Source organism: Ursus maritimus (genome assembly GCF_017311325.1).
Source record: "Ursus maritimus isolate PB19 chromosome X unlocalized genomic scaffold, ASM1731132v1 scaffold_X1, whole genome shotgun sequence".
Classification (NCBI taxonomy): Eukaryota; Metazoa; Chordata; class Mammalia; order Carnivora; family Ursidae; genus Ursus; species Ursus maritimus.
The window spans coordinates 30,836,494-30,860,949 of NW_024423319.1; the positions used below are offsets into that span (position 1 = coordinate 30,836,494).

The 24,456-nt window shown below is 48.8% G+C and overlaps 1 protein-coding gene across 3 annotated transcripts in view; it reads right to left on the reverse strand.

Moving 5' to 3' along the window:
• Positions 1-13,058: 13,058 nt before the first annotated feature.
• The window catches only part of LONRF3 (LON peptidase N-terminal domain and ring finger 3), a 39,288-nt gene continuing 27,890 nt past the window's right edge, over positions 13,059-24,456 (reverse strand). For all 3 annotated transcript variants that reach the window (XM_040628701.1, XM_040628695.1, XM_040628705.1), the window contains 4 exons: positions 23,581-23,739; positions 22,752-22,914; positions 21,397-21,546; positions 13,059-18,541 (listed from right to left, as the gene is read on the reverse strand). In XM_040628701.1, the coding sequence (XP_040484635.1) occupies positions 18,386-18,541; positions 21,397-21,546; positions 22,752-22,914; positions 23,581-23,739 (628 nt within the window). In that variant the 3' untranslated portion in view covers positions 13,059-18,385. The remainder of the gene's footprint in view (positions 18,542-21,396; positions 21,547-22,751; positions 22,915-23,580; positions 23,740-24,456) is intronic.

The window sequence follows — 24,456 nt, forward strand, 5'->3', positions numbered from 1 at the left end:
CCAGAAATTATCTTCTCGGGATTAAAATAAATAAACGCACATATAATTCTGCCATGCTGCCTAATAGACGCCAGTCAGTGCCAACACCCCCTTTAGTCTGGGTCGTCTTCCTCTCGGATTGGATCAATGAGCCCAGTAAATGAAATATTAAAGAGAGTGGTATGGTGTGATGTGTAACCTTGGCTCCGCTTACTTGACCTCTCTAAGCCTCTGTCTCTCCGTCTATAAAATGGGGACAATATACGTTTCCTCCTCTGAGGATGATTCTGTGGCCGAAATACGGTACTGCACTTAGGTCCTTGGCACAATTCCTGGCGCATAGGGAGGGGCCGATAATATGCGCCCTTGTTCAAGGTAAAACAAATACCATGACAGAGGAAAGGAGCAAACGTCCGGTTATAAAACAGATCAGTCACGGGGATGAAAAGTACAGCACCGGGAATACAGTCAATAATACTAATAATTTTGCCTGGTGACAGATCGTGACGCCCCTCGCCGTGGTGAGCCCTGGGTGATGTACCCAATTGTCGAGTCACCTGGTTGCACACCTGCCACTGATAGAACCGTACGTGATCGTGATGTGGTTCGATTTAAAAACATGTCCCTGGGGTTCTCGGGGGGAAAGCTGCAGTGGCTCCTGGTCGGGACCGCAGCGCTGTTCTGCCGGTGGCTGCAGTCAGCCGCCGTGAGAGTAGGGGGCCGCAGGCGCCCCCCACACTCGCCCACCCGGCGCCGAGGTTGGCTCTAAGCGCGAGTGGAGCGCGTCATTAGCCAGCCGCACGGGGCGCTGAGCCCACGCCTCCTCATCGACATTTCTGTGCCTCTCTGCATTTGGAACACAAGGGGGTGCTTCAGGGGCGCCCACACAATAGCTCTTCAATGACTGATTCTGGGACAATTAAAACATCCGCGCTGCTCTTGCCTTTGGCTTCGTGTGTGCGAACCAACACCTAAGCCTTGCTCCTGAAAACAAAACAAAACAAGACAAATGCTGCGTTTGGAGCCTGGAAGCCTGTCGATTTCTTATGGCTACAATCTGCCATTGAAAGGCTATGCGGCAAATTGGTCATTTTGATGGGCGAGGGTGCGGGTGGGGGGTGGGGGTCGTCCAAGCACAACCAGCCCTGAGATTGGCTTTCGGAGCCTGGTGTGGGAAAGACTTGGCAACAACTTCATGGAAGCTCACTTGCAGACTTTTCTTTCTCTGGAGGAAGAAAATGAAAGAGAAAGGAGGGAGGAAGGAAAGGAGGGCGGGAGGGGGAGGAAGGAAGCAAGACAGACGTGCTGGAAGAAACATCTTGATTGATGCGCTATTTCCCGAGAAAGAAACTAGCAAAATAGCCTCCAGTTTGAGGACGGGTCAGTTCCACTGGCGGAGTGTGTCAGAGTGACCAAGAGACACCTGCCCATAAGGGACATCAGGCGTGCAGGGAGCCCAGGGGGCACCCATGTAGCCAAAGGATACTTTCTACTGACAGGAAGGAGCAACACCCCTTTTCTGAATGGGTTGGACACACCATGCCATTAGCAGAAACATGGAGAACCCTGGGCTAGCCCTGACCTTAGCAGAAGTCTGACGAGCGGAAGGGAGTTGAAGCATAATCTGTTCCCTACCACACACGCAGGAGGCACAGAGAGAGGCCCGTGTCTCACACACGGCCATGTGGGCTGTGTGCCCTTTGATGTGACCAACCCAGGGCTGGTCCTTCGCTTTTCAGATGCGGAAATAAGATTGGGTCACTGCCTCCTCCTCCGGGGTGATGAGGTTCTGAGGGAATAATTCTCACTAACCAAGCTCACAATAGACTGATGGCCAAAAAGCTTTCCAAAAATAATTTGGGGCAAGACTTAATCATGATCCACAATCCTCGGGTACTTGCTCTGTGACAGGGACTCTGAAAGCATTCTTTACGTGGTAAGAATTCCTTATGTAGGTAAGGAAATGAAGCCTCAGACGGAGGAAGTAATCTACAGGCCATCAACGCCAGATCTATGCGACTCCCAAGCCCTTAGGACAGTCCTGTAATAATAGTAACAGCCCCTTCCTCAAGCAGCTCGGGAGAATATGGGAGGAGAGAGAGAAGAAGGCCTAGTAAGTGGAAACCACAGTCTCTCTCCTCCTGCCTATGACTCAGCTGCCGCCGTGACTCACGGAAGACTGAAGGGCACTGAGCAAGTTGGAAATGACCCTGGACTTTAGTATGAGAGCCAATGCCTGAGTTTTCCGCAGCTGACGCCTCTGACCACCACTCCCACTAAGTTCACCATTTTTCAGTCTTTACTCCTACCTGCTCTCAGGCAAATGTGATCAAAGACAACAAATAAGGTGCCCGAGCCTGCTGTTTGGGGGGGGGCAGAGGTGGCTTCCGAGACCCAAGGGAAGTTGACCAAGGAGCAATTTCCGGGGTCCAGGATATGGTCTCAGCACTGGTACGGTTGGCAAGGTTGGGGACTCTGGCCCCTCTGATGGGGCTGGTGTTGACCAGACGCTGAGGAGATAGAATGTGTGTGTGTGTGTGTGTGTGTGTGTCTCCTTCATTGTATGACCCAGACTGGAAACAAATTCCTCTAAGTCAAACCCCGTTCTTAGCAGCAGGTGCAAAATAAAATAGCCGCCTGTGTAAGGCTCTGCCGTCCCCCACGCTAAACGAAAGTGGGTTGGTTCACCTATTTACATCTGGTTTGCAGACGTGTCGCTGAGAGGAAAGAAACGAATGGTGGGTATTCATTTCCAGCAGTCTCTGTATTAATCATCGCCTTTCCACCTGACGCTTACAGGCCTGGTGGGACCTTATGGTTGCTGTCATAGGTTGTGGTGGGGGGGGGAATGAGGGCAGCCAGGGATGTGGCAACCGGGCCGATCAGCCCTTTGAACCTTGGTAAACCCTCCAGTTCCCAAGCCTGGGTTTGGTTTTGGTTTGGGGGTTTTGCGGGTGTGTGTACAGGTACATTCCGGTCTTCCCGTGTGTTCTTGCCACACACCTGGCCTTCCTCTCGAGGGCGGGGGGCTTGTACTCATCTGCCCCCTGGCCTCCCGCCGAAAGAGGCCTGTCCCCTCTTGCCAGGGTGGCAGACCCTCAGGGAATCAGCCCGTCCAGGGAGCACCAGGCTTTTCAGACCTCAGTCTTCAGCTTTCTGCTTTGTCAGGTTCTGTTCTGTTCTTCCAGGCCCCCCGCCCTCCCCAACCTGACCCGAAGACAGAGACATAGCATCGATGCTCTGATCTCACATCCTTCCCCCGGTTGAAGGCCCTCCAGCAGCCGGGCCGCCTGGCGTGGCCTCCGGCGTTTGTAAATCCCTGCTGGTCTCCTCCTTGGTGAGTGGGCTGTAACCTTCACTTACGCCAGTCCCAGAACCGTTGGTCAGCCCAGTCCCACGAGGCTCTCCTCCGACCTAGCTGCGCCTGGTAATGTAGTGATTTCATAGGTGACGAAAGGGACGGCTGCCAGGTTGCTATAGAAACCTTTGTGCTACTGACCTTTTTTTTTCCCCCTAGTAAAAAGTGGTTTTTTTTTTTAAAGTTAAATGAACTATTCAATGAGGGATGGGGTAAATGTTAAGTACACCGGGCTCTTTCACACTGGGGAATGCTCAAATGTCTTCTACCTTGGCCAAATTCAGTTTGTCCCCTGGGTGTTTTGTTTTGTTTTGTTTTGGATTTTTCCATTTGCAGTCAAATAATCGTACTGAGTTCCCCGAAAGGGGAAATCATCCGGGAATGACCCCTTCGCTCTATGTGCGGCTCAAGGACTAACTTCCTCGCCGTGCCTGGACCTGAAGGCAGCGAGGAAGACCCAGCAGAGGAAGGGGGGGGTATTGGAAGTCTGACGAGCCTCAGGTCACATTCCCAAACCTCTCAGTTAAGCATTAGGCTCTGGAGTAAGGGATGAGGCCACGGAAGCTGCCACTGCATCTCAGGCTGCCCCTCCTCGGTTTCCAAGCCGTCGGGAATCCACGTTTACGCAGAAATCAGGTCCTCCCGTCAGAATCAACCAGTCTTGGCAGCCAAGGGCAAGCTGGACAGGCTGGAGGGGGCGCATCTTAAGGCAGCTTTCGGATGAGGAATGATAACGAAGGACCCCAGAAAGGAGGGCAAAGGGAAGTAGGGAAGGAAAAAGGAAAAGATCGCCTCAGGCCCGGGGTTCGCCCAGCCAGCACCTCCGATGGCTGGAGCGCTGCTCAAATTGCCTGACTCCTAGGAGCCCTGAGGCCACCCCCCAGCCAACTTTGAGCGTCCCTGCCACTTCGTGGCCTTTGTAGCTGAGCTACTCTTGGGATACAGACGTGGACCTCAGTCAGAGGAGTCGGTGGTCTCCATTAGAAGCCACAGAAGCCATCTCCAACCGAGCTAGGGAGAAAGAAGATGTATTTACGTCTAGCTTCTTAGTAGCTCGCAGAGTTGCTGGGGGGAGCTAGGGAGCCACGCCCAGGTCCGCGCAAGCAAGGACCACGGCCAGCACACTGCAGAACTAGCCCGCTCCCGACGGTCACCGCCGTTGCCAGCGAGCGGCCCCCCCCCAACACGGCAGCCGGCCCCCTGGACACTCTCATGGCTGAGCTGCGAACCCCACCTTGCTGCACCCACTGTTGCTGCTAGAGAGGCCTCGCCTGTCCCCCCAAGGAGGGGCTTGGAGTCTGGGAAGTAAGAAAGGGGGACTGAGCGTGTAGGGCTACCATGACAAAATAACCCAGACGGGGGGGGGGGTGACAGGACAATTTCTACACGACAGAAATTGATTTACTCACAGCTGTGAAGGCCCGAAGTCCAAGATCAAGGTGCTGGCAAGTGTGGCGCCTCCTGCCTCTCTCCTCGGCTCACAGAGGGCCGCCTGCTCTCTGGGTCCCCACATGGCCCTTCCTCTTATAAGGACACCCATCAGATGGAATTGGGGCTCACCCCGATGGCCTCGTTTTACCTTAATTACCTCTTTAAATGCCATATGTCCAAATACAGTCACATTCTGAGGTCCTGGGCGGTTAGGGTTTGTGCATATGAACTTTGCAGGGGACACAGTTCAGCCCACAATAGGGACAAATGTTTATTCGCCAGACTGGGGGGAAATGAGTAAAATGGGGCCATGGGAGTGAGCCCCAATCCCACTGATCTAACACCAGCTGCTTTCTCTTCTCTACCAGGTCTCCATCGAGGTTCCAGCATGCTTTGTGGCCACACTTTCCCAAATTAAAACACCTGGAGTTCTTAAGCCTCCTGCTTCAATACTCTTGATGAACTATTAAGACTCCAAACCGGCACGGCTAGTGGCACACTGTTCCGGTACAAGTATCAGCTCGTGCCCCAAGGACCAGATAGGTGGAAATATTTAGGAACATTTAACTATCGGGTTCCTTAAGATAACCTCTGGAGACAATGATTCAGAATGCAGTCCCGCCGCCCTTGAAAAGATCACAGTGTATATGCACTGCTATTAAGCGAAAAAGGCCAGGGACAGATGTCAGGTTGTCATGATCAGAAATACACGATTATCTTTCTGCAATGTACTTTTGGGTCAATGAGGAATGTTAACCCAGGAGTTTCCTAGCTCTCATTTTGCAAATTTCCATAATCCTGATTTGTAAACGGATAGTCCTTCATTCCCCGCCCCCCTACCCCAACCAATGCACGGCTGTTAGTAGAACTGACCTAGTGAAAACGCTGTTGGAAAAGAATGAAATGAGGTTATTTTGTTTATGAGCCCCCACGTACATGCCTCTGGGTTCCATCTGATGACCTCTTTCCTTTAGCCAAGTAGAAACAACGTGCTATTCTTTAGCTGCCCCGCTTAGGGGTGGGAGAGGTCGGAAGAGGTGCATTGCTACTCCCGGCAATGGAGGGGTTTTGAATGGTGGAAGCCGAAAGGGAGAAAGCATAGTCAGACTAGACTTAAAAAAATGTGTCACCGTGGCTTCCTGAGTTGTGGGTTTTTACAAATATTTTTATTCTTGAAGTATAGCTGACACACGATGTTGTATTAGTTTCAGGTGTACAATATAGTGATTCGACAATTCTACACATCACACAGTGCTCTTCACGCTACGTGTGGTCTCCATCGCGGGTTTGGTTTGGTTTTGGCAAAGCTGAAATCTATGGGAATCATAATTTCAATGCAAATATATGTTGGGAAGCCATAATGAAACTCTTCGGAAGAAGAAGGCACAGCCCATTTGTGGGAGATGCTGGGCCAGGCAGAGAAGGATCAGGCATGCAGTGTTCAGAGGCTACTGGGGGAAGAGGGGAGCTGAGACCAGAACAGAACAGTGTCCCAGAAGCCTCAAGGAAATAAGAGTTAAAGGAGTGAGGGAGGGAAACAGGTGGAGATACGACTATGGATCCAGGACGGGAGGGCACACGTGTGGGGAGGCAAGGACAGAGACTACCAGGTGAGTAAGGCAGGAAGTGAATGTCCACGTGGCTGTAGTCAGAGAAGGATCATTTCCCAGAAGGGCCCGGGTCAGAAGACAGAGAGCAGATAGAACATGATGGACGATGGAGACCTGTCAGGGGGCCGAAAGCCCCAGCTCTGTGTGCCCAGGTATATGGCTTTCAGCTGCTTCTCGAAGGTGGAACAACTTACATACATTTTCTCTTTACACAGAACGGCCCCAGAGAGATTCGATGAGTATCTGTATTTGCTCGTTTGCTAGACAATTCTAGGCTGTAGCCCAACAGCCAACATGCTAGGGAGACTAAGTCAGAGGGAGGGGTAGGGGGCAGTCCTCGAACTTCTCAGACTGGGGAAGTTGGGAGTTTGGGTCAAGTCCAAATGTAACATATTGTCCTGATGTGCTGAACCACCACCAAGTCACTGGACTGTGACGGGCTCTCATGTTCACCTTGGTGGCCTCAAACAATTATGGCTTGGAACTTCCTGTGAAAGATGGCGGACTTCAGTGTGTAGCGAGTTCTTATACAGAGAACACACGGATGGACTTCATGGATTCAGAGGCCTGTAAACTGTACAGAGTGTATTTAAAATAGTGTGTGTGTGTATGAGAGAGAGAGAGAGCGCAATGCGTGTGTGCACATATCTCTTTCTAGAAAACTGATACATAACGTTCCACGTTTGTGTGTGACACAATCACGCTGACGACCCCCAAGGTGCGGCAGTGTAAAGAACTATGAAATAAGGGTCAACTATCTGCTCAGATGACCAAAATGTCAGGACAAGATTGCCTTGGCCTGGAAGGTCTTTGAGGCTTGTGCGCCTTTTCTGGAAGCGACGGTGAGAGCCAGGGCCAGGAAACCCAGTGGCACTGACGAATGTGAGGGACCCTCTGGCACCAGGAGCCGTCCGTCAGAGCACACACAGATGGGCAGCCGGGACAGCCATTTGATCAAGGCCTTACCCTTGTGGAGTCTATCTTGCATATGTTCACTGAGAATCACAAAGCCGACATTCGTCATTCAACTTAAAGCTCACGTGCCATTTCCAGAGCTTACTGCACATAGCTCAGGACAAATGAATTTTTATATACATCCTGGATTTGTATTAGCTTGCTTGTTTGAATACATTGCAAAGGCTCGCACAAGGTCAGGGATCGGGGACTTTCGCAGCTTCTGTGGTTTTTTTCACTCACCACTCAAGTTCAGCCGGCCGGCTAAGCCCCCACGCGTGCCACCGCACAACGGCCAGGCGGAAGGAACAGGCTGGTCAGAGAGAGCCGGGGCCGAGCCCGGCGGAGGAACGGGGAGCACCACGAGGACAGCTCTAGCAGCAGAAAGCTCTGGAAGCAGACTGACTGCCTCATTCATCTCTCCCTCCACCGCTTGATTGCTGTGTGCCCCTTGTCAAGGTCCTCAACCTCTCTGAGCCTCCCAGTTTGCTCTTCTATAAAACGAGGGTGGTAATAGCATTTGCCTTACAGAACTGGTGCTGTTAAGGTACATAGTAGGCACTCAATATATATTAGCTGCTGCCAACTATTATTATTATTATTAATCCTTGTGTGGTGGTGGTGGAAGAAAACCTCTCTTGCTGGGAGTTCCTGGGCTGAGGACAAAATGTAAATCCATTTTGTCACGACCTCAGTGGGATGAATGGGATTCAACAGCTTAATTCCACTGAAATCCGAAGCAGGAGAAATAGTTTCAGCCTTGCGGTGTGGAGGGGTGGGTGTGGAGGGATGGCCTTAAGCGGAAGCATAGGAGATTGTAGTTGATCGTCTATATCTCAACAGCGTCTGAAAAGGCGGTCGAAAAATCTCTCTCCGTCACCCCATCATGGTGTGTCCCGAAGATCTCTGCTAAAGCAGAAAGGACCTCAGAGCCCAAACCAGAAATCTAGACTCCTGGCGCTTCACGTGTGCATGTGAATTCGTTTTCAGCATTGCTCTTGTCCCTGAAAACGGCTATTGGCATCGGAGGTGAGCTCAGGGAGGGAGAAAGGAAAAATATCCAGAGCCAGTGGCATGTTGGTAAAAATGCAGCCAACAGCTCTCTGGGAGGGGAGCCCTGGTTTCTGGTGTGGCGTAAATACTCCCACCCTGGCTGATGTCAGCCACCAACCTGGCCTGTCCCCGAACGGGGACTCGGAAAGAGATGCTCGGTGGCGTGCCGTTATGTAGCCTTTCCACCCTACGGTTGCAGTAGGACCTAAATAACTTCTAGAGCATAGATACAGAGTAAAAAGTAGTACGATAATTAGGACTTGATAAGCTTTGAGTATTTCTTACTTTGGGTTTAATGTCATTTATTTAATTGTAAGTTTATACAACTTATTTTTTTAAATAAAGGCTGTGCTTAACAACTGGCTTGTAAAATTTCTGACCTCTCAACCATTGGCTCTCATTGCTGCCAATCCCTCTCTCTCTCCCTCCGGTCCAGGCCCTGCAGGGGCTGCTGGGCTCAGCACCAGGAATCAGGCGGTGCCTGGAGGTCTCCCGTGGCGGTTACACAGTGAGCTCTGACTTGGTCAGTGAGCGCGGCTCTCATTCACTAGTCCTTCCCCCTCGCCCGGAAGCCTGCTACACAGGCCTCCCCAGAGACCAGCTGGGGGGTTTCAATCAGGAACAAAGTGTGAGAAATTGGGCCCTGCTTCCCTGTCATGCCGTCAGCCCTGTGCTGAATTGCTCCCAGCATTCCATATGACTGGCCAGCCCTCTCCCTATAGACCACTAGATTCCTTCACGTGTTTCTTCTGCCTGGAATGTTCCTCAACCCCTTTCCATTCTTTCACCTGGAAAACTTCTTATCCTTTATGATTCAGCTCCAGCATCACCTCCTCCAGGAAGCCTTCCCTGAAGCCCTCCCCAAGCGAGATTAGGGACCTTTCCTCTGAGGCACCACTATGCTCTGGGTGATGCTGTGTTTTCCTCCCCAGGTTGTGAGCCTCTCAAGGGCATGGACGGTATTGTATTCCTCCCTGTAGCCCAATGCCTAGCATATGTGTACTGTAAACATTTGTTCCATTAATAAGTGAACGAGTTGGAGGTCCTGATGCCTGTGGAGAGCCTGAACTAGAAACCGCCACTGTGGTTGAGCCCTTATTTTCCTGGCAGTTCCTACAGGTGGAAAGGCCTCTGGCGAACACCCTTGCATGTGAACTTTGAGTAGATGTACGCACCGGAAGACTCCTTTTCCGCTTCATTTCTCTTTTGAACACGTGTTAAAGATTTTATTTAACTCATTCATTAATGAGGGAACCAGCACGACGTTACAACCTGCTCCAAGGAGACTCGAAGCATCTTTTTCCCCTGTAAAAATTCCTTGTCTGTGGACTTACAGTCCTGCATTGCTGATGGCCAAGAAACCCTCCCCTTCAGGCAGCTGGCCTCCGGCAGGAAGGACTGGCTGGACAGCCTTCTTCGCGAAGCCGTTTCCATCAGGGGCTTTAAGAACATCAAGGAAAGATGGAGACAGGCCAGACACTCGGTGAGGTCATCGGACCTCTGAACCAACCCCGAACTCTGTTGGCTCTGGTCTTCCTATTGCAGGAGACAGTAAATGTCTGTTTGGGGGCGGGGTGGGGCTGTAGGAAGCCTCTGGATGACCCGTCCTTTGAAAAGCAAGACCGAGTATGTGTGGGTGGCCTGCCCCGGGAGGCCATCTTTGGACAGATGGAAACGAGGAGAGGAAACCACAACCGCCTGCTAGATCGCATGCGCAGTGAGTGGCCGCGGCAAGATTCTAACCTCAATAGTCTAACCCTGGAGCCGGTTCCTCCCAAGCAGCGGGTTGTGCGAAAGACAAGCGCCTTGAATGGAGAAGCAGCCTGAAGACAAACGGCGAGGCAGTGGGGAATGTGGCGGGGGGACCGGGAACAATAATCCCCAAAGGGGCCTTACCGAATAGGCGTAGCTGCTTTTACAAAATTCTTTTTTCTGCCCAAAGAAAGCTCCATCTCCAAGACGCCCCCCATCAGAACATTCACGAGGTGTGGAGGGGCAGCTGGGAGCTCCCCTAGTGTGACATGGGCATCAAATAGGAGGCTCTACGATGGCCGCTGCCTCATGGTGGACAAGACCGGCCGGAGGCAGGAAACTGAGCGAGAGGATTTCTTAAGGCCTCTTCCGGCCGTGGGATGGATGGCTCTAGAACTATGGTGTTGCAGTGTTTGAATTTTTTTATGCATTTTACCTTTCGAATCTCCAAATCTCTGTCCGTCCTTCGGTGGCCGAAGACTATTCAAGCAGCCACTGATGTGGGGAGGGGAAGGGGCTAGCTGGGCCAGCCGTGTTGACAACCGGGCCACCCGGAGTTTGTAGTCCCTAGGGAGACACGCCTTCATGGAGGGGGCCTCCAAAGACGGAAGAGGGGCAAGTCTTTGGGGAACTAGAATTGGAAAGAATACGCTAGAACCCAGGAATCAAGGCCGGCCCCTCTCCTCCCTGTGGCTCAGAAAGAGAAAGCAACTTGTAGAAGGACGCGAAGCTAGGAGGCAGGGAGGCTGGCCTTGGAACCCAGGCTGTCAGACCCCACAGTGTCCTCCTCAGTAAGGGGCGGGTAACTATAGCCCCTGCCTAAGGACTACATGAGATCATAAGCGCAGCGCCCTGCTCGCAGCGCACATTCCATCCATGGGAGGTGCTGGTGCTGTTTTGCTGTCATCGGTACTGGAAGTTCCCCACGGGGTGTCCACAAGCTGAGTGGCTCTCCTGGGTCCATGCCACGGCATGATGCATGACTCAGGTAGCACTTCAGGGCGTGGGCTCTGGAATCAGACCCCCCGGGTTTTCATCGGTAGGACCAGAGGCGAGTCACAGAAGCACACTGTGCCGCAGTTTACTCACCTGTAACACGGGCATAGAGATCTACTTTGTAGATTACGGTGAGGATCGAATGAGAAGCTAAATGCTTCACACACACACACACACACACACCCCTAGAAAAGAGCCCGGCATGCAGCAAACATGCAATGGACATTAGCTGGGCCCGTGGCTGCCTCGGGGTGCAAGAACAGGGCTCCTGTTTCCCAAACACATGACTGCTGTTTGGGTTTGGGCATAAACGGCCTCCCCAGTCGGGCTGGAAGACCAAGCCCAGTGACTATGAGAAAAGAACGCACGAAGTTCTGCCCAGGAGGAGGCGACTTCAGCTGTTCAGACTTCGGTAGCAGCTCCAGTCTGCCGGTTAGCCACGTCCATGTGAACGCATCCCCATGGAAGGCCCAAGCAGAAGGGCTTGACGCCGCTCGTGGGCCCAGTGTTCCCCGTCACCGCTGGTCGTCTTGTGAAAGAGCTCGTTTGGGCTTGCGGGAGGAGCGCGTGGCCCCGAGAACGTAGCTGTATGCTGGGGGTGACGAGAGGTATCCTGAGGGGCCAAAGGGGCAGTGACGTCCCCTGCCCCCTGAACTCTGCTAAATATTCCCATAACATACCTCTAAAATGCAAGAAGCAATCTTCTTAGAGCAAAACTAGACCTCGGGTGAGTGGGTTATTTCAGGACTTAATTTGTTGCACTTTATGGCATCCAGAAATGGCTAATAGGGACTCACTGGACGCTGGGCAGGATTCTGCAGGGGGGTTTGGGGCCAGCACTTCAGTAAGTGGAAGAAAGGGATTTTCCAGGGCTTTCTAACGCAACGATGCTATTTGCTAATGCATGTGTATCAAAGTGGGCCCTCAACGTGGACGGCTGGTCAATGCCAGGATAGGTTGGAAAGGGAAAGTCAGTCACAGAAAACCAGAAAGGGTGGGAGAAGGGGGCTCAGAGACCCAGAGGCAGGGCTCCTCGGGGCCTGCACTCTCCTGCCTTGACCAGGGCATGCCTTTACATTGGGCTGAACGTGGACAAGGCCGGCTGGGAAATTTCTGCATTACTTGGAAAAGAAGCGAACATCGGGAGTACTGACACCGGCCCCTTCCCAGCCCACCTCAGCCTCTCCTGGGAGTGATGAAGTCATCGGAGAGAGGAAGGGAAAGTGGAAGTATCTGGTAGCCTGTGGGTCTAAGGCATTTGTTCTTTCCTCTCTTGCTCTGATCCCATTTGGAGACTGGGAGTTCCTTCCAGGGAGGCATCTTTGGCCCTGGAGAACTCACAGGAGTGGAGCCAGGGCGGATCCCAGAGGAGAGGAAACAGAAAGTGTTGGCTTTGGCTTTGCTCAAGGCCTAGAGGGCAACTGCAAACAAGAGCTTCTTTTTAGATGACCCAATGCAGTTCTCCAGAGAGACTTATGCAGGCATTCTGGGCCGGACCGCCTGGGAGGGAAGACTGTGCCTTTGGCCAGGGTGTGCTCGATCTCCTGACAACCAGAGTGGCGGACTGGGCACCGGAGTCCAACAGAGCCAAGCGTCTCCTCTGGGACCTACTTGCTCAGGAGCTCTCATTTTTCTCAATTACGCAAGAGACCCTGTTACACAAAGGTCAAGCCAAATGGGATTTGCTATCATTTTAATTGTCCCGCTCCACTTGTAGTTTGTTTTCCAGGGGTAAAAGAGAGCTTGTGTAAAGTCGTCGAGGGCAGGAGACTTAAAGCTGGTACTGAAAAGGAGATGTTGCTGAATCGCTCTTGCCGGACTCAGCTCGGTCAATTTTACCAGTTTTCCTGTCAAAATGTCGTGCTTTGGCCCTTAGCTTTAGCCTGTCGTGGAGAACTGGTTTGACGCAAATAAAAACACACAACTTGCTTTTCACAAACATTTTATGATTGGCAAAGGAAACAGTAGGTAGTGTATTCTGCTTTAAGCAAACCCAACATAGGAACGGATTTACAAACAAACGAGAGGTGGATTATTGGCAAAACGCTTCAACATAAGTCTTCAAATAACAGGATTTTTAAAAACAATTTATGCATTTTTTAAAACAATTTATGGCCAGGGTTTCAGAACACATCAGTCACATTAACCAGCTCACGCCGGCCTCACTGTCAGATGCGTGAGAGCTTTCTGTCTGATTGCAAGTCTACTTCCTTGAAAGATCTTTCGGTCAAATGTATTATAAGCAACAGGAACAAGAACAAAATAGGTGGCCCAACAGCTTTCCCTTCGATTCAGCTTCCAAGAAAACGATAACTTATTTAGGTAATTCTTGCCCTAAGGTTACGCGTAGAGCTTTGTTAGGTATAAAGTGAGACAACAGGAAACATTTTCAATGAACGAAGAGCTTTCACAGCAACTGTCTATATCACATTGTTATGACAACATAGATGATGAACTGAAACAGCATTTTTGTACAGATTGGGAAGAAAGAAACCCCTAAAGAGAAACCAAGCATATAGAGGTAGTTGAATAGCAACACGGCGGGGGGGCAGTATCTTAATTCCCCTTTCAGTTTATTACAGCGCGGAAGTAAAATGGCTGCGGGACAAACGAGCGGGCCAACAAACACACGGACACATTTGCCACTGCTGGGGCGGCCTGCTTGGTATTTCAATCCTGGCATGACCGAGGACTGCACGAAACGATGGAACTAGTTTATCTAAGATAAGCCTATGATACCACATTGACCTATTTGCTCTCCTTTTATTTCGTTGTTTATTGGTTGTTGCTTTGACAATAGATAAACGTTAGGCAATTTTTAACATGACGCATAAGCTACAGTGTTGCTTTGTAAACTTCTGTTAATCACATTTGCTGCGACAAAATTTTAAACGGCTACAGAGTCATGAAGCAAAAGCTTTAAAATGACACCAGGAACAGAGATTACAGGCACTTCTCTCTCAAGGTTAACTTAGCGCATTGAAAAATAACCATTCGTAAGTGAAAACAACTTCATTTCACCTCTGGATGTGCACCACCCAGATTAGTAAACCGCGGAACAGTGCAAACTATCATTCTAAGAGGAACTGAGTGCGTACATTTTATGTGACTCCTTTTCCTTTTCTCTCTCTGCCCTCAGGAAGGGCACCAACCGTAGCTCAGGCAGCTGGCTGCTTTTCAGAACTGCTTTCAGTCCTAAATCAAAACCTCATCCCTCCTCCAGATGGGCTGAAAAATCTGTCCTCTTCCATTATTTGGGCTGCCCTCCGTTTGCATCTTTATTATACACCTCTGCTAAGATTTTGCCTCAATAAACAGAAATGGATGCAAAGTCAACATGTTGGGAACTCAAGGACTGAGTCCTTGAATGGAGCTCCCAACTTGGAAATGGAGTTGGCAGGGGGAGCACAGTCCCCAGTGGATTCTGGTCCCTCAACAGCATGCAATCTGTTGACAGTAAGAGACCTCTGGGTGCTGTGAACCAGCCTCAGCAGCTCCGCTGCTCTGGTGGCCAGTCACAGGGGATTATCTGAGCCCAGGCCAGCCACACAGGCAGAGCTGGAAACGCCATGGGGCTAGAAGCAGTCAGCCTTCAGAAAAGGCAAATTCTCAAAATAGTCAGTTCTCTGCCCCATTAAGTCAGGGGCAGGCACCCTTTTCTCCAAGTTGTCTACAGAAAATTAGTTTATCATTTTTCATTTTCTACATTTTGCTGGTTATTAGCTAGCAGCAGTAGTACAGTACAAAGCAGAAAGGCATAATATCTGCTTGGTACCTAATTATATATATATATGCATACATATATACATATATACACACATATACATACACACACAGAGAAAATAATCTAGGTATAGTCTAGGTTATAATAAGAAAATTAACCAAATAAATGGCACGATCTACCAAGGGGGAAGTTTTGTACTTCTGGCCTAGATTTGGCCTTACATCTTTTCTCTGTACACCCTTCATATCCAAGCTTGGCAGCGAAATCACTTAATAAGTAATAAAAATGGTCATGTTCAACTGACTACCCCATTCAAGTACATCCCAAAGAAAGCCAAGCAGCCTGGCTCCTTGCCTCCAACCACTGCTGAAAGAGAAGCTTGCTAGAAAACAACCCAAATGTTTATTCAGGCTACTGAGAGCCCAGTGGAATTCTACCCAGTCAAGATCTACGTTTGTGGGAGTTCGGTACTCATTTAGCAACATGAAATATTCTACGATGTAGAGCTTTATTTAAAAAAATCAAACTTCCCTTTTTACCTAGATTAAGTAAAGATGTGTGAGGTAACTGAATTTTACTTAACCCTCAACTGCCATTTGAATCGTGAGCTTCTGGGGCTCACTTTTGTGACTCGGTTGCCATGCTTTATCTAATAAAATTATCTCATAAAATATCTAAAATATCTAATAAATCTAAATTTATCTAAAAATATCTAATAAAATTATGTGTAACACAAACTGTTCAAAATGTTAAAAATCTGCAAAGTAACAGGTTCAAAATCAAGCTTGGCTATTAACCGGCTGTGCTATCCGGGCAAAATGTTTAACATTGCAGGGCCTCAGCCTTCTCATCTGTAATATGGGGATGGTAACTGATCTCACAGGGTTGATGTGAAAAATAAGCAATTCCACAAACTCCTATATGTTCACGGAATGAACCTGGAATTGCCTGGCTCAGTGCCTGATACATAGTAGGCTCACAGTAAATTTCTGTTGCGGCAGCATCAAGAAATCCCACGAACTAATAAGCACAAAAGTCAGATTGTAAAACTCATTCACTCTGGCATGGCCAAGAGCAAGAAGTGATGAGCTGGTTATTCTAATGGAGCCAGAATTTAAGGCTTCCGTTATATCAGAAAATCTAGACCTCCAAAGAGGACGACTTTTTAGTCTTATTGAAATAGGGAAAAACATACTGGCCCAGAACTCTCCTTTGTCTCTGACCCTCATTTGTTTTCTAGCCTTACATTTTCCCAAACAGACTTGGCTCCAAAAGGAATTAACTGTAAAGCGTCAAGTTATGGTCTGAGAATCAGTGGTGTGGATCCCCCCAACTATGTTTTAAGGGGTAGATGTGCGTACCGTGTGTAAAGCCCAATGTTTTATGCAAATGTGGGCCCCTGATGATAGCCTATAACTAATCAAAACTATTATTTTTCGAACATCTCTAGGTGCTAGGCACTCTGCTACGCGACTTACCTATATACTTCCTTACATAACACTCATTAACAACCCTATATGTGGCATTGACCACTACCGTTTGCTAGATGAGGACCCTGGGGCCCAGAAAGAGTTAAATCGTAAAACAAAAACATCTACCAAGGGGAGATGCTTATGACATTTTCTCTGCTGCATTTACACTAGATGACAGGAAAATATTTTACGAGGGCTGTGCTACCACCTCATGCTTGGGCACCAAGTGGGAGGGGAAGCCTTTAATTTCCTGCTTCCCCGAGCCTTGCAGAGTTTGCTTGGGCAGTAACCATGCCTATACTTCCATTCTTCACTAGCCTGGTCTGCAAACATCAAGCCCGGTAACATATTGCTCTGACAATACAGCATCCATTTAGCAAGTGCAGAAAAGATCGTCTGGTTTCTGCTTATGTGAACCTCTTTTCTGTTGCCCGGATCATCTCGTTCTGCCTTCTCTGTTTCTGGACAGAGGTGGTGATGGAAGAAGTCAGACTGGTTACTTGAGGCACTAACCTCTCCTCAGTGGGGTGGATGGGCTGCCCTGTATCCGTCCAGCATCACATGGGGGAATAATGTGTGCGACAGTGCGGATGGTAGGACTCATTTCTTGCCTGGCCTAATCTCTTCGCTCCATCACTCTGACATCCCATCCTCACGGCATTTTTCAGGTTCTCCGGGCACTAAAGGAATCACACTAGTACTAAGCAGGCTAAACAAGAGCTCCCCCTTACCTTCTTACCCACTATTCTTCCCCTATATTGAAATCTTTGGCTCACGGCAGCCGGGAGGGAAGGCAGTGCTTAGATAAAATCATGGATTCATGGTCTGTCTCCTTTAAAGAGATTGACAAACCAAAAAGACAGTTGGTTTGTTTTTTTAAAGGGTCTGCTTTTTGTACTGGCTTCTTTGCACTTTTAATAACAAACAGCCCTTCCTCATGTGTTTCCACACATGCTAGCCAAGCTGTGATCCTTAGAACCCTAAGAAGAGGTGGGGTATGGAGGCTATGATGTGCCAAACTGAAAACCACTACCTCTGAAGGGTTAAAAATCATCCTGCCTCAAAATCCCACTCCTCACTGCACTGGGGAGAAATGAGATACACTTATAATTAGATTGTTGAGATAAATGCCTAAAACAGACTGTACTAAAAGACGCCCCCTGATTCATCTCTTCATTGAAAGAAAATCATTCCTTCAGCCCTGCTCTGTATAACACATAGAAAATGGATTATTTTACCTTACCGTGGCTTATTCCATAACGTATGCCAAATCCCTTGCGTATCTTATATTGTTGCATTCAAACTGAAAGCCAAATGGAACCTGTGAAGATCAGTAATCTCGGCGTGACTCTGAACTTCCTATAAGCATCCAATGGGGTAGATAGAAAAACCATTCGAGAACTGGCTCAAGAACCATAGTAACATGTGATTAAAGCAAAAATGGCACATTTCTTGTACTGTTACTTCCCCCTTGGTACATGGCAAACCACGTTAATAAATAAAGCAACTGGCTTTTCAGTAACGTACACTTAAATAGTTACAAACATACATGTAGAAAAAAAGGATACAGTAGTGCAAAAAAATAAATTATTAAAACAGAAAGAAGGATGAACATTATTTTACACAATGCTGTATAAAACCTGAACCATTTGGAATGAGAACTCAAGTCAGTGAAATAACGCAACATTATTAGTATCTGTGCTTCACATTTCAACCACACATTGAACTATGCAAGAAAGAAAATTGAAGCAAAATCACTTTAAACTTTCAGAAAAGTTGATGTCGAAATCAAATTAATTTTTTTCTTCTGGGCTTTTAAACACCTCTGCTGAGCATGTAGTTGTGCAGCATGTCAAGAAGCATCTTAACACAGAAAGTTTCAAACAGGCCCCTTGCTTTCGGTCTTTCTATACATTTTCTCTCTGTGATCAACAGCAGGGAAATGCCTATTTGATACCTCCTTCTGTTAAGATGTTATTGCAATTAGATATATTTACAAGATGCCTCCCCCAGGGGCGGTGGGGGTCGGGGGCTCCTCTTCGGCAATCCACTCTCACTAATTTTGGTTTCGGGATATAAAGGCCAGGACTCGCCGAATACCGTTCAGTCGATCCTTTAAGGATCTCATTGCTAGGAATGGGAGCTGAGCTCGGCTTTCCAGCGGAAGAACCGCTAACGTCCACCAGCACCAGGCTGGACCATTCGGGTTAACCTACAACAGAGAAACACAACGGGTTCATCCCATTCCCACAGAAGTGAGATCCGTCTGCCGGTTTCCCAGGCCACAAGGTAAACGTCTCATGTGCAACTGCTTCCGTGTATGGCAGACGCTGCTGATTACCCCCAGGTCTACCCCCCCTTCTCTGAGCTGAGCATGTAGGCACCCAGGAAGCAAAGGCTGCACTGCAGCTAGGGGAGGCCGCAAGGCAAAGTTCCGGCTAATGAAGGGAAGTTCTGTGTGTAACTTCCGGGTCATGCGCTGGGAGCAGGATGTGTGCCCTCTGCCTGACCCTTCCTCTCTTCTCCTCAGCTAGAGCACGAACATGGTGACGATCAGCCTTCTTCTATCAGGAAGATGGGGCAACATTCTAAGGATGGTGGAGCTTTGTGATGAAGGAGACTGGATCTCCGACTGATCTCATGGAACACAGCTGCCCTAGCCCTCTATCTGGTTCAAGCTACAGTTGTTTTTAGTAGTTGTCGAAGCAAACGAATCAATATCCTAACAGATACCCTATACCTCCTAGCCAGTGTGATTCTGTGAGCTAGAATATCCACTACTCAGTCTGTTCCATTTCGAAGATTCTGTTTAGGTTCTTTGGACTGACCCATACCACATGTGGGCCTTCAATTCCCATGATCCCTTGGGCTTGGCATGTCTCTTAACGCCCTTTATTTCCCTGCTTCTGGCTGAAGGCAATATAGCCCACATATGCCATGTCACTCTACAAGGCCACAGCTAGCTTGTCCTCTGAAACCGAAGGCTATGATCCACAGCCCCAAAGCACAGCAATCCCACTTTGCAAAAATTCCAATTAGAAAACACACTCACATTAGAAATGTATTTGGTCCCCAGGTTTTTATTTTAGTAAAGCGCTTTCCCCACCCCACATGAATCCTTCACCGAAATTCTGTTTGTCAGCAGCTTCTCAGGCACACATTTTAGACACTGGCGACTTATTTCCTACGAAGCCTGAAATGAGCTCTCGGCTCACAACTTTCAGAAGGCTGGTTTAGGACTATACAGAACCCCATTCTGGTCGGACCGCGTATACGCGGGACTATTTGTCTCCAAACTGGTTCACCTGATTCTCCTCAAACCTTGCTGCCTTCTTGGCTTCTCTGTGCCTCTAGCTTCTTTTGAATTCTTTCTTGTCCCTCACTGTGATCTGTAACAGGCTCTCCCTCCTATTATTAGTTCTGAATATGAAATTGACATATTCTAAACTTTCTTTTCCAGGCCATTAACAAAAGATATTTAAGCCGATGTTAATATTTGCAGCTGTTTCTGAGAAATCGCCTCCCGAGGCTTAGAACATTCTTATTAATGGGACCAATGGGGCTGCAGCACTGACTGGATCAAACTGGATTTTTTTCTTTTCTGCTGCTGCTGCCAAAGCAACATGATAACAGTTCTAATAAGAAAGGAAATGAACCCAAGATTTCAGCTTTCTGTGTCATCAAGCCCTTATGAATCACTCCGTGGCATCTGTGTTTTCTCTTGTGGGAGATGCTGTATCATTGCTGATTGCTACCTTCTGCCTGACTGAGGAAGAATACTTTCCAGAAGGTGAAGGGGAACATTACACTTGATCATGAGCTTGCTCAGAGCTCTGATGTAGTCCTGAGTCACAGTGGCCCAGAGCCAGGAGCTGGGTCACTGGGAAGCACCGACTGGCCTTTCTCTCCCTTCAACATTCACGATGCCTTTGCATGGGGGGAAAGAGCCACCTTTGTGGTCTGGAGAAAGCGAGACATTTCAGCCCATTAGGGAACAGATTGGTGTTTTACAGCCCCAGATGCAAGAAGAAGACCTCCTCACTCACCTCCCTCATTTCAGAGCTGGGAGAAAGGTTGAAAAAGGAGAAGGGACTTCCCCAAGCTCAAACAGCTAGAGCGATAAGGACAGGCAGGGAAATCGGAACATACATATTCTAGTTTACTAACGTGACAGAGTCGGGAATGAGTGAAAGTAGAGAATTAAGGAAGTCATGGAGGTGATGATGTAGGGGAGCCAGCTCAGAATGTAGGAGAGGTGATCACGGGCACATATTTGACTAGGTTATCTCCAGCCTTGTCCTAGAGAGAGTTTTGTCTGATTTATACCAAGCAAGCAAAGTTTGGTGAAACTGAACTATCTCCACTTTCCTGAAGAGCTTCTGATCTGCAGCTTGATCTCTCAAGTGGCCCTGTCCCTCCAGGAAACAGACTGATCTGGTAGAACCTAATGAACTGCTTTCTAGTATAATTCAGCCAAGGGTCAATTTGCTCAGGACCTGTTCATCCCTGATGAGAACAATGACAAGGGTCTAGACCTATAAGGCTAAGCAGGGAGGGACCCGGGTGTGAGAAGATTCTGGGGTCTTGCAGTTGGAATCCTGTAAGGTAGCGGTCCCATCTCCTAGCTCCTGCAGCAGTGGGGGCGAAGGTTATGAGGCTCCCCAGAAGTGGAAACCTTTGGTCTCAGCTCCCAGGATACCCTTCTCTTAAGCGTGGCCTTTGCGTGAATCTTGTCACTCCCACATATCACCGTGGTGTGAGTCTGGACTCCCACGGAAGGTTCTTCTGTTGATGGCATCTGTGTTCCCAATCTCTCACCTGACTTATCTCTCAAAACCTGTCTTGGGTCCAAGTTCCTACTGCTTTACTTTATTACTCCAATTCTGACGTGGGGTCCTTTGGGTCTCACCCATGATGCCCACTGCCCAGCCAAACAATACCAAATTGGCTCCATCTTCCTCTCTGTGCTTGATCAGCCAAATGGCAACCGTGCACCCGACTAATCCCAAACCAGAGGTTCTCTCTTCCAGTGGGGGCAGTCCTTTACAAAGAGACATTTTTACATACCTGGGGATCAGCATCTTTCTCTGGCATTGGACCAAAGTGACTGAGTATCCGATTCTTCAGAGATGTTTTGAGCGAATGAAACCACGATGATGCTTGCTCATAGACACAATTATGTAATCCCATGAGCTCAGCATAATCGTCTCCTTGAACCTGAAAGTACCAAAGTGGAAATGAAGCACTGTGTACTTTCTCCACCACTCCCAAAGCTGCCGCGGACACTGATTCCCTTTGGGCACCCAACCTGTCTCCCTAGGAAGGCTCACCCACCCGGCCTCCTCCTGTGTGGTGTGCGAAAGGCTCCTCGGCCAGAGGATGGGTTGTGTGTAACCACTGCTGAGGGTGGAGGAAGGATTAAGGTTCCTCTGGGTAAATTAGCTGGAACAGCAAGACAGACAGCAAACCAGAGGAGCCAACTGCCTTGAACGGAGCCACCCTGGCAAACTAGCTTGTGCTGCTTTATGCCTCTCTCCTTTTCATGTTTTATATCTGGTTTCCCATTGCCCACCGGGAAGGGAGACATGAGTGCATCTGTGTCTCACTGTGTAACTCTAGTTTGCAAGTCCAATACATTCATTCACTGACCAAACATTTACTAATCTTGTACTATGTAGTGAATGTAAATATAAATGAACATGGGATTATTTACCTCTTCTACCCATTAGTCCAGAACACCAAGGACTAACTGGACATGTTATCTTTCTGCTTTATTGTATGACGTGTTATAGGCAAGAACTCTTAACCAGGCTGCACATTTAAAAATACAAATGTATGGGGGCGCCTGGGTGGCTCATTTGGTAAGTGTCTGCCTTCAGCTCAGGTCATGGTCCCAGAGTCCTGGGATTGAGCCCCGCATCAGGCTCCCTGAGCCTGCTTCTCCCTCTCCCTCTGCCTGCCATTCTCTCTGCTTGTGCTGTCAAATAAATAAATAAAATCTTCAAAAAAAAAGACAAACGTACGTGTGAATCTACAATTATCTCAAAAGAAAAAATTGGAAAATACGAAGAAATTGTTACATAAAATGCACACGTGTATATATCACTCTGGATCTATCCCTTGGTGTCTCTGGCAGAGACCTAACTCCTAGGCTGAAGGGGCCCCAGGGCTGCTGGTCTGGTTTGGCATTTCTCATGCCTGAATACAACTCAGCAACTAAGCAGGGAAAGCCGGGACACGGGGTGCTCTGGGTGCCATTCTACAGTCAAACAGCAATCCAGCAGCACTCAATGTTGCTGTAACAATTTGGTGAGAAATCCCAAGGCCCCCAAGAGTGCTGAGAAATTCTTTTGCAAACATCTTTGTGTGCCAGGCCACAGGGACAGCCTGGCTTCGGGATGCTTGGCACTGGCCACCCTCACCTTTTGGTCTTCGATGTATTCAATGTCAGCTGTATTGTAACCATCTCGTTGGCCCTGATGGAGGACCTTGAAGCGCCTCTTGCCTATGCTGTCCACCACTGAGCGGCCGTCAGCAAAGAACTGAACGTTCCTGATCTCCAGGATGCAGCCGTATTCCGCGAACCTGCTTAATAGGGTATGAGTAAAGACGTAAATTCTTGAGTCATTTCTGTGGCCTGGCCCTGAGCCATTTCGGTAACCCCAGGCTGTGCCTCGAGGGACTTTTGCCTATTTGCCTGTCTGGGGTCCTCAGCGGCAACTACACAACAGGCAGTGTCTGTGCAAAGAAAAATTTTTATGCAATTATATAACTGCTCCCATTTATTGAGCATATACTATGTATTAGGTACTGTGCTCAGTGCTTTACGTGCACTAACTCACCAGTCCTCCCAACAAACCCAACGAGGGAGGCACTATTATTGCACCCACTTTACGGATAAGGAAATTGAGTCACAGAAGTAACTTGCCCAAAGTCAAACTTGCTCTAAGGCTGGAGCCAGAATATAAACCCAAGCAGTGTGACTCCAGGGCCCACTGTCTTACAGTAAAACAAATTTTATAGTATATACCACTCGTTTAACAAAAGATTAATCCTGGGGTTCCTTTACGTAGGCAGCCTATTACATGGTATCCTAGGGGCCAGGGAGACCCTGGTCTCTACAAATACTCATGGTCACGAACTGACTAAATCTCAGGAGCTGTGCCTCCCCATCTCCTGGGAGCACCCCAAAGTAAACCCAAATCCCTCTCCACCCAAACCTCCCTTCAATCTACATAGTTCTCCACTTACCCTTTGACAGGATCTCCAAGGCACATGCCAAACTGCCTTGTGCCTGTCTCAATGCATCTACGAATCATCAGACGGTAACAAGGCTCAAAGATGTGCAGGGGACAAGGAACGGTGGGATAGGCCATAGTACACACGAAAATAGGCACGTTCTTATTTAAGCTGTCAGGAAGAGCAAATGACGTGGATTTCTCAAAGCAATGGAGCAGAACACAGAAAGGTTGGTCAACCATCACCTTGTGGTTCCCCGCAGGAAGGCAAGGAGACCCCAAGTTTTGATGGCTGATAAAAAAAATTCTGAGATGCAACCGACACTTTGGGCTGAGTCCCATTACCTGGTGCGGAGGTTAGCCTGAGCGCTGACAGATTGGAACGGACATTCTCTACATTCTAATTTGGCTAAAGACGTCCTCTAGTACCTTCACATTGTGGGCGATAGCTCTACCTCAATTTTTTCTACTCAGAACAATCTCTTCAGGGGCCATGCTGGTGGTAAAAGTGGACCCAGCCCTCCAGGGGGATGGTGGGAAAATCTCTGCAAGGTCTCCAACAGCATCTCAAATTTGCGAAGCCTCCAGGAGATCTGCCTGGCAGGCCCCGCCAGCAGGAGGAGGGAGCAACAGAGAGGCAAGTGTAATCTAGCCCAGTGATGGTCAAATGCTCCTGTGCATCGGTCCCCAGGGGCCCTTAAATCCCGACGACGGGCTGCAGGACCCCCCGAGATATCGGTATATTAGCTCTGGAGTTAGGGCCCAGGAGTCTGCCCTTCCACAAGTACCCATGAAGAAGCAGACACACAGCCTGATGGGACACCACCAACCGGGCCAGCTCCTCCTGGATCACTGTTCTCTTCTTTGTCCAGTAAATCCAATACTGGAA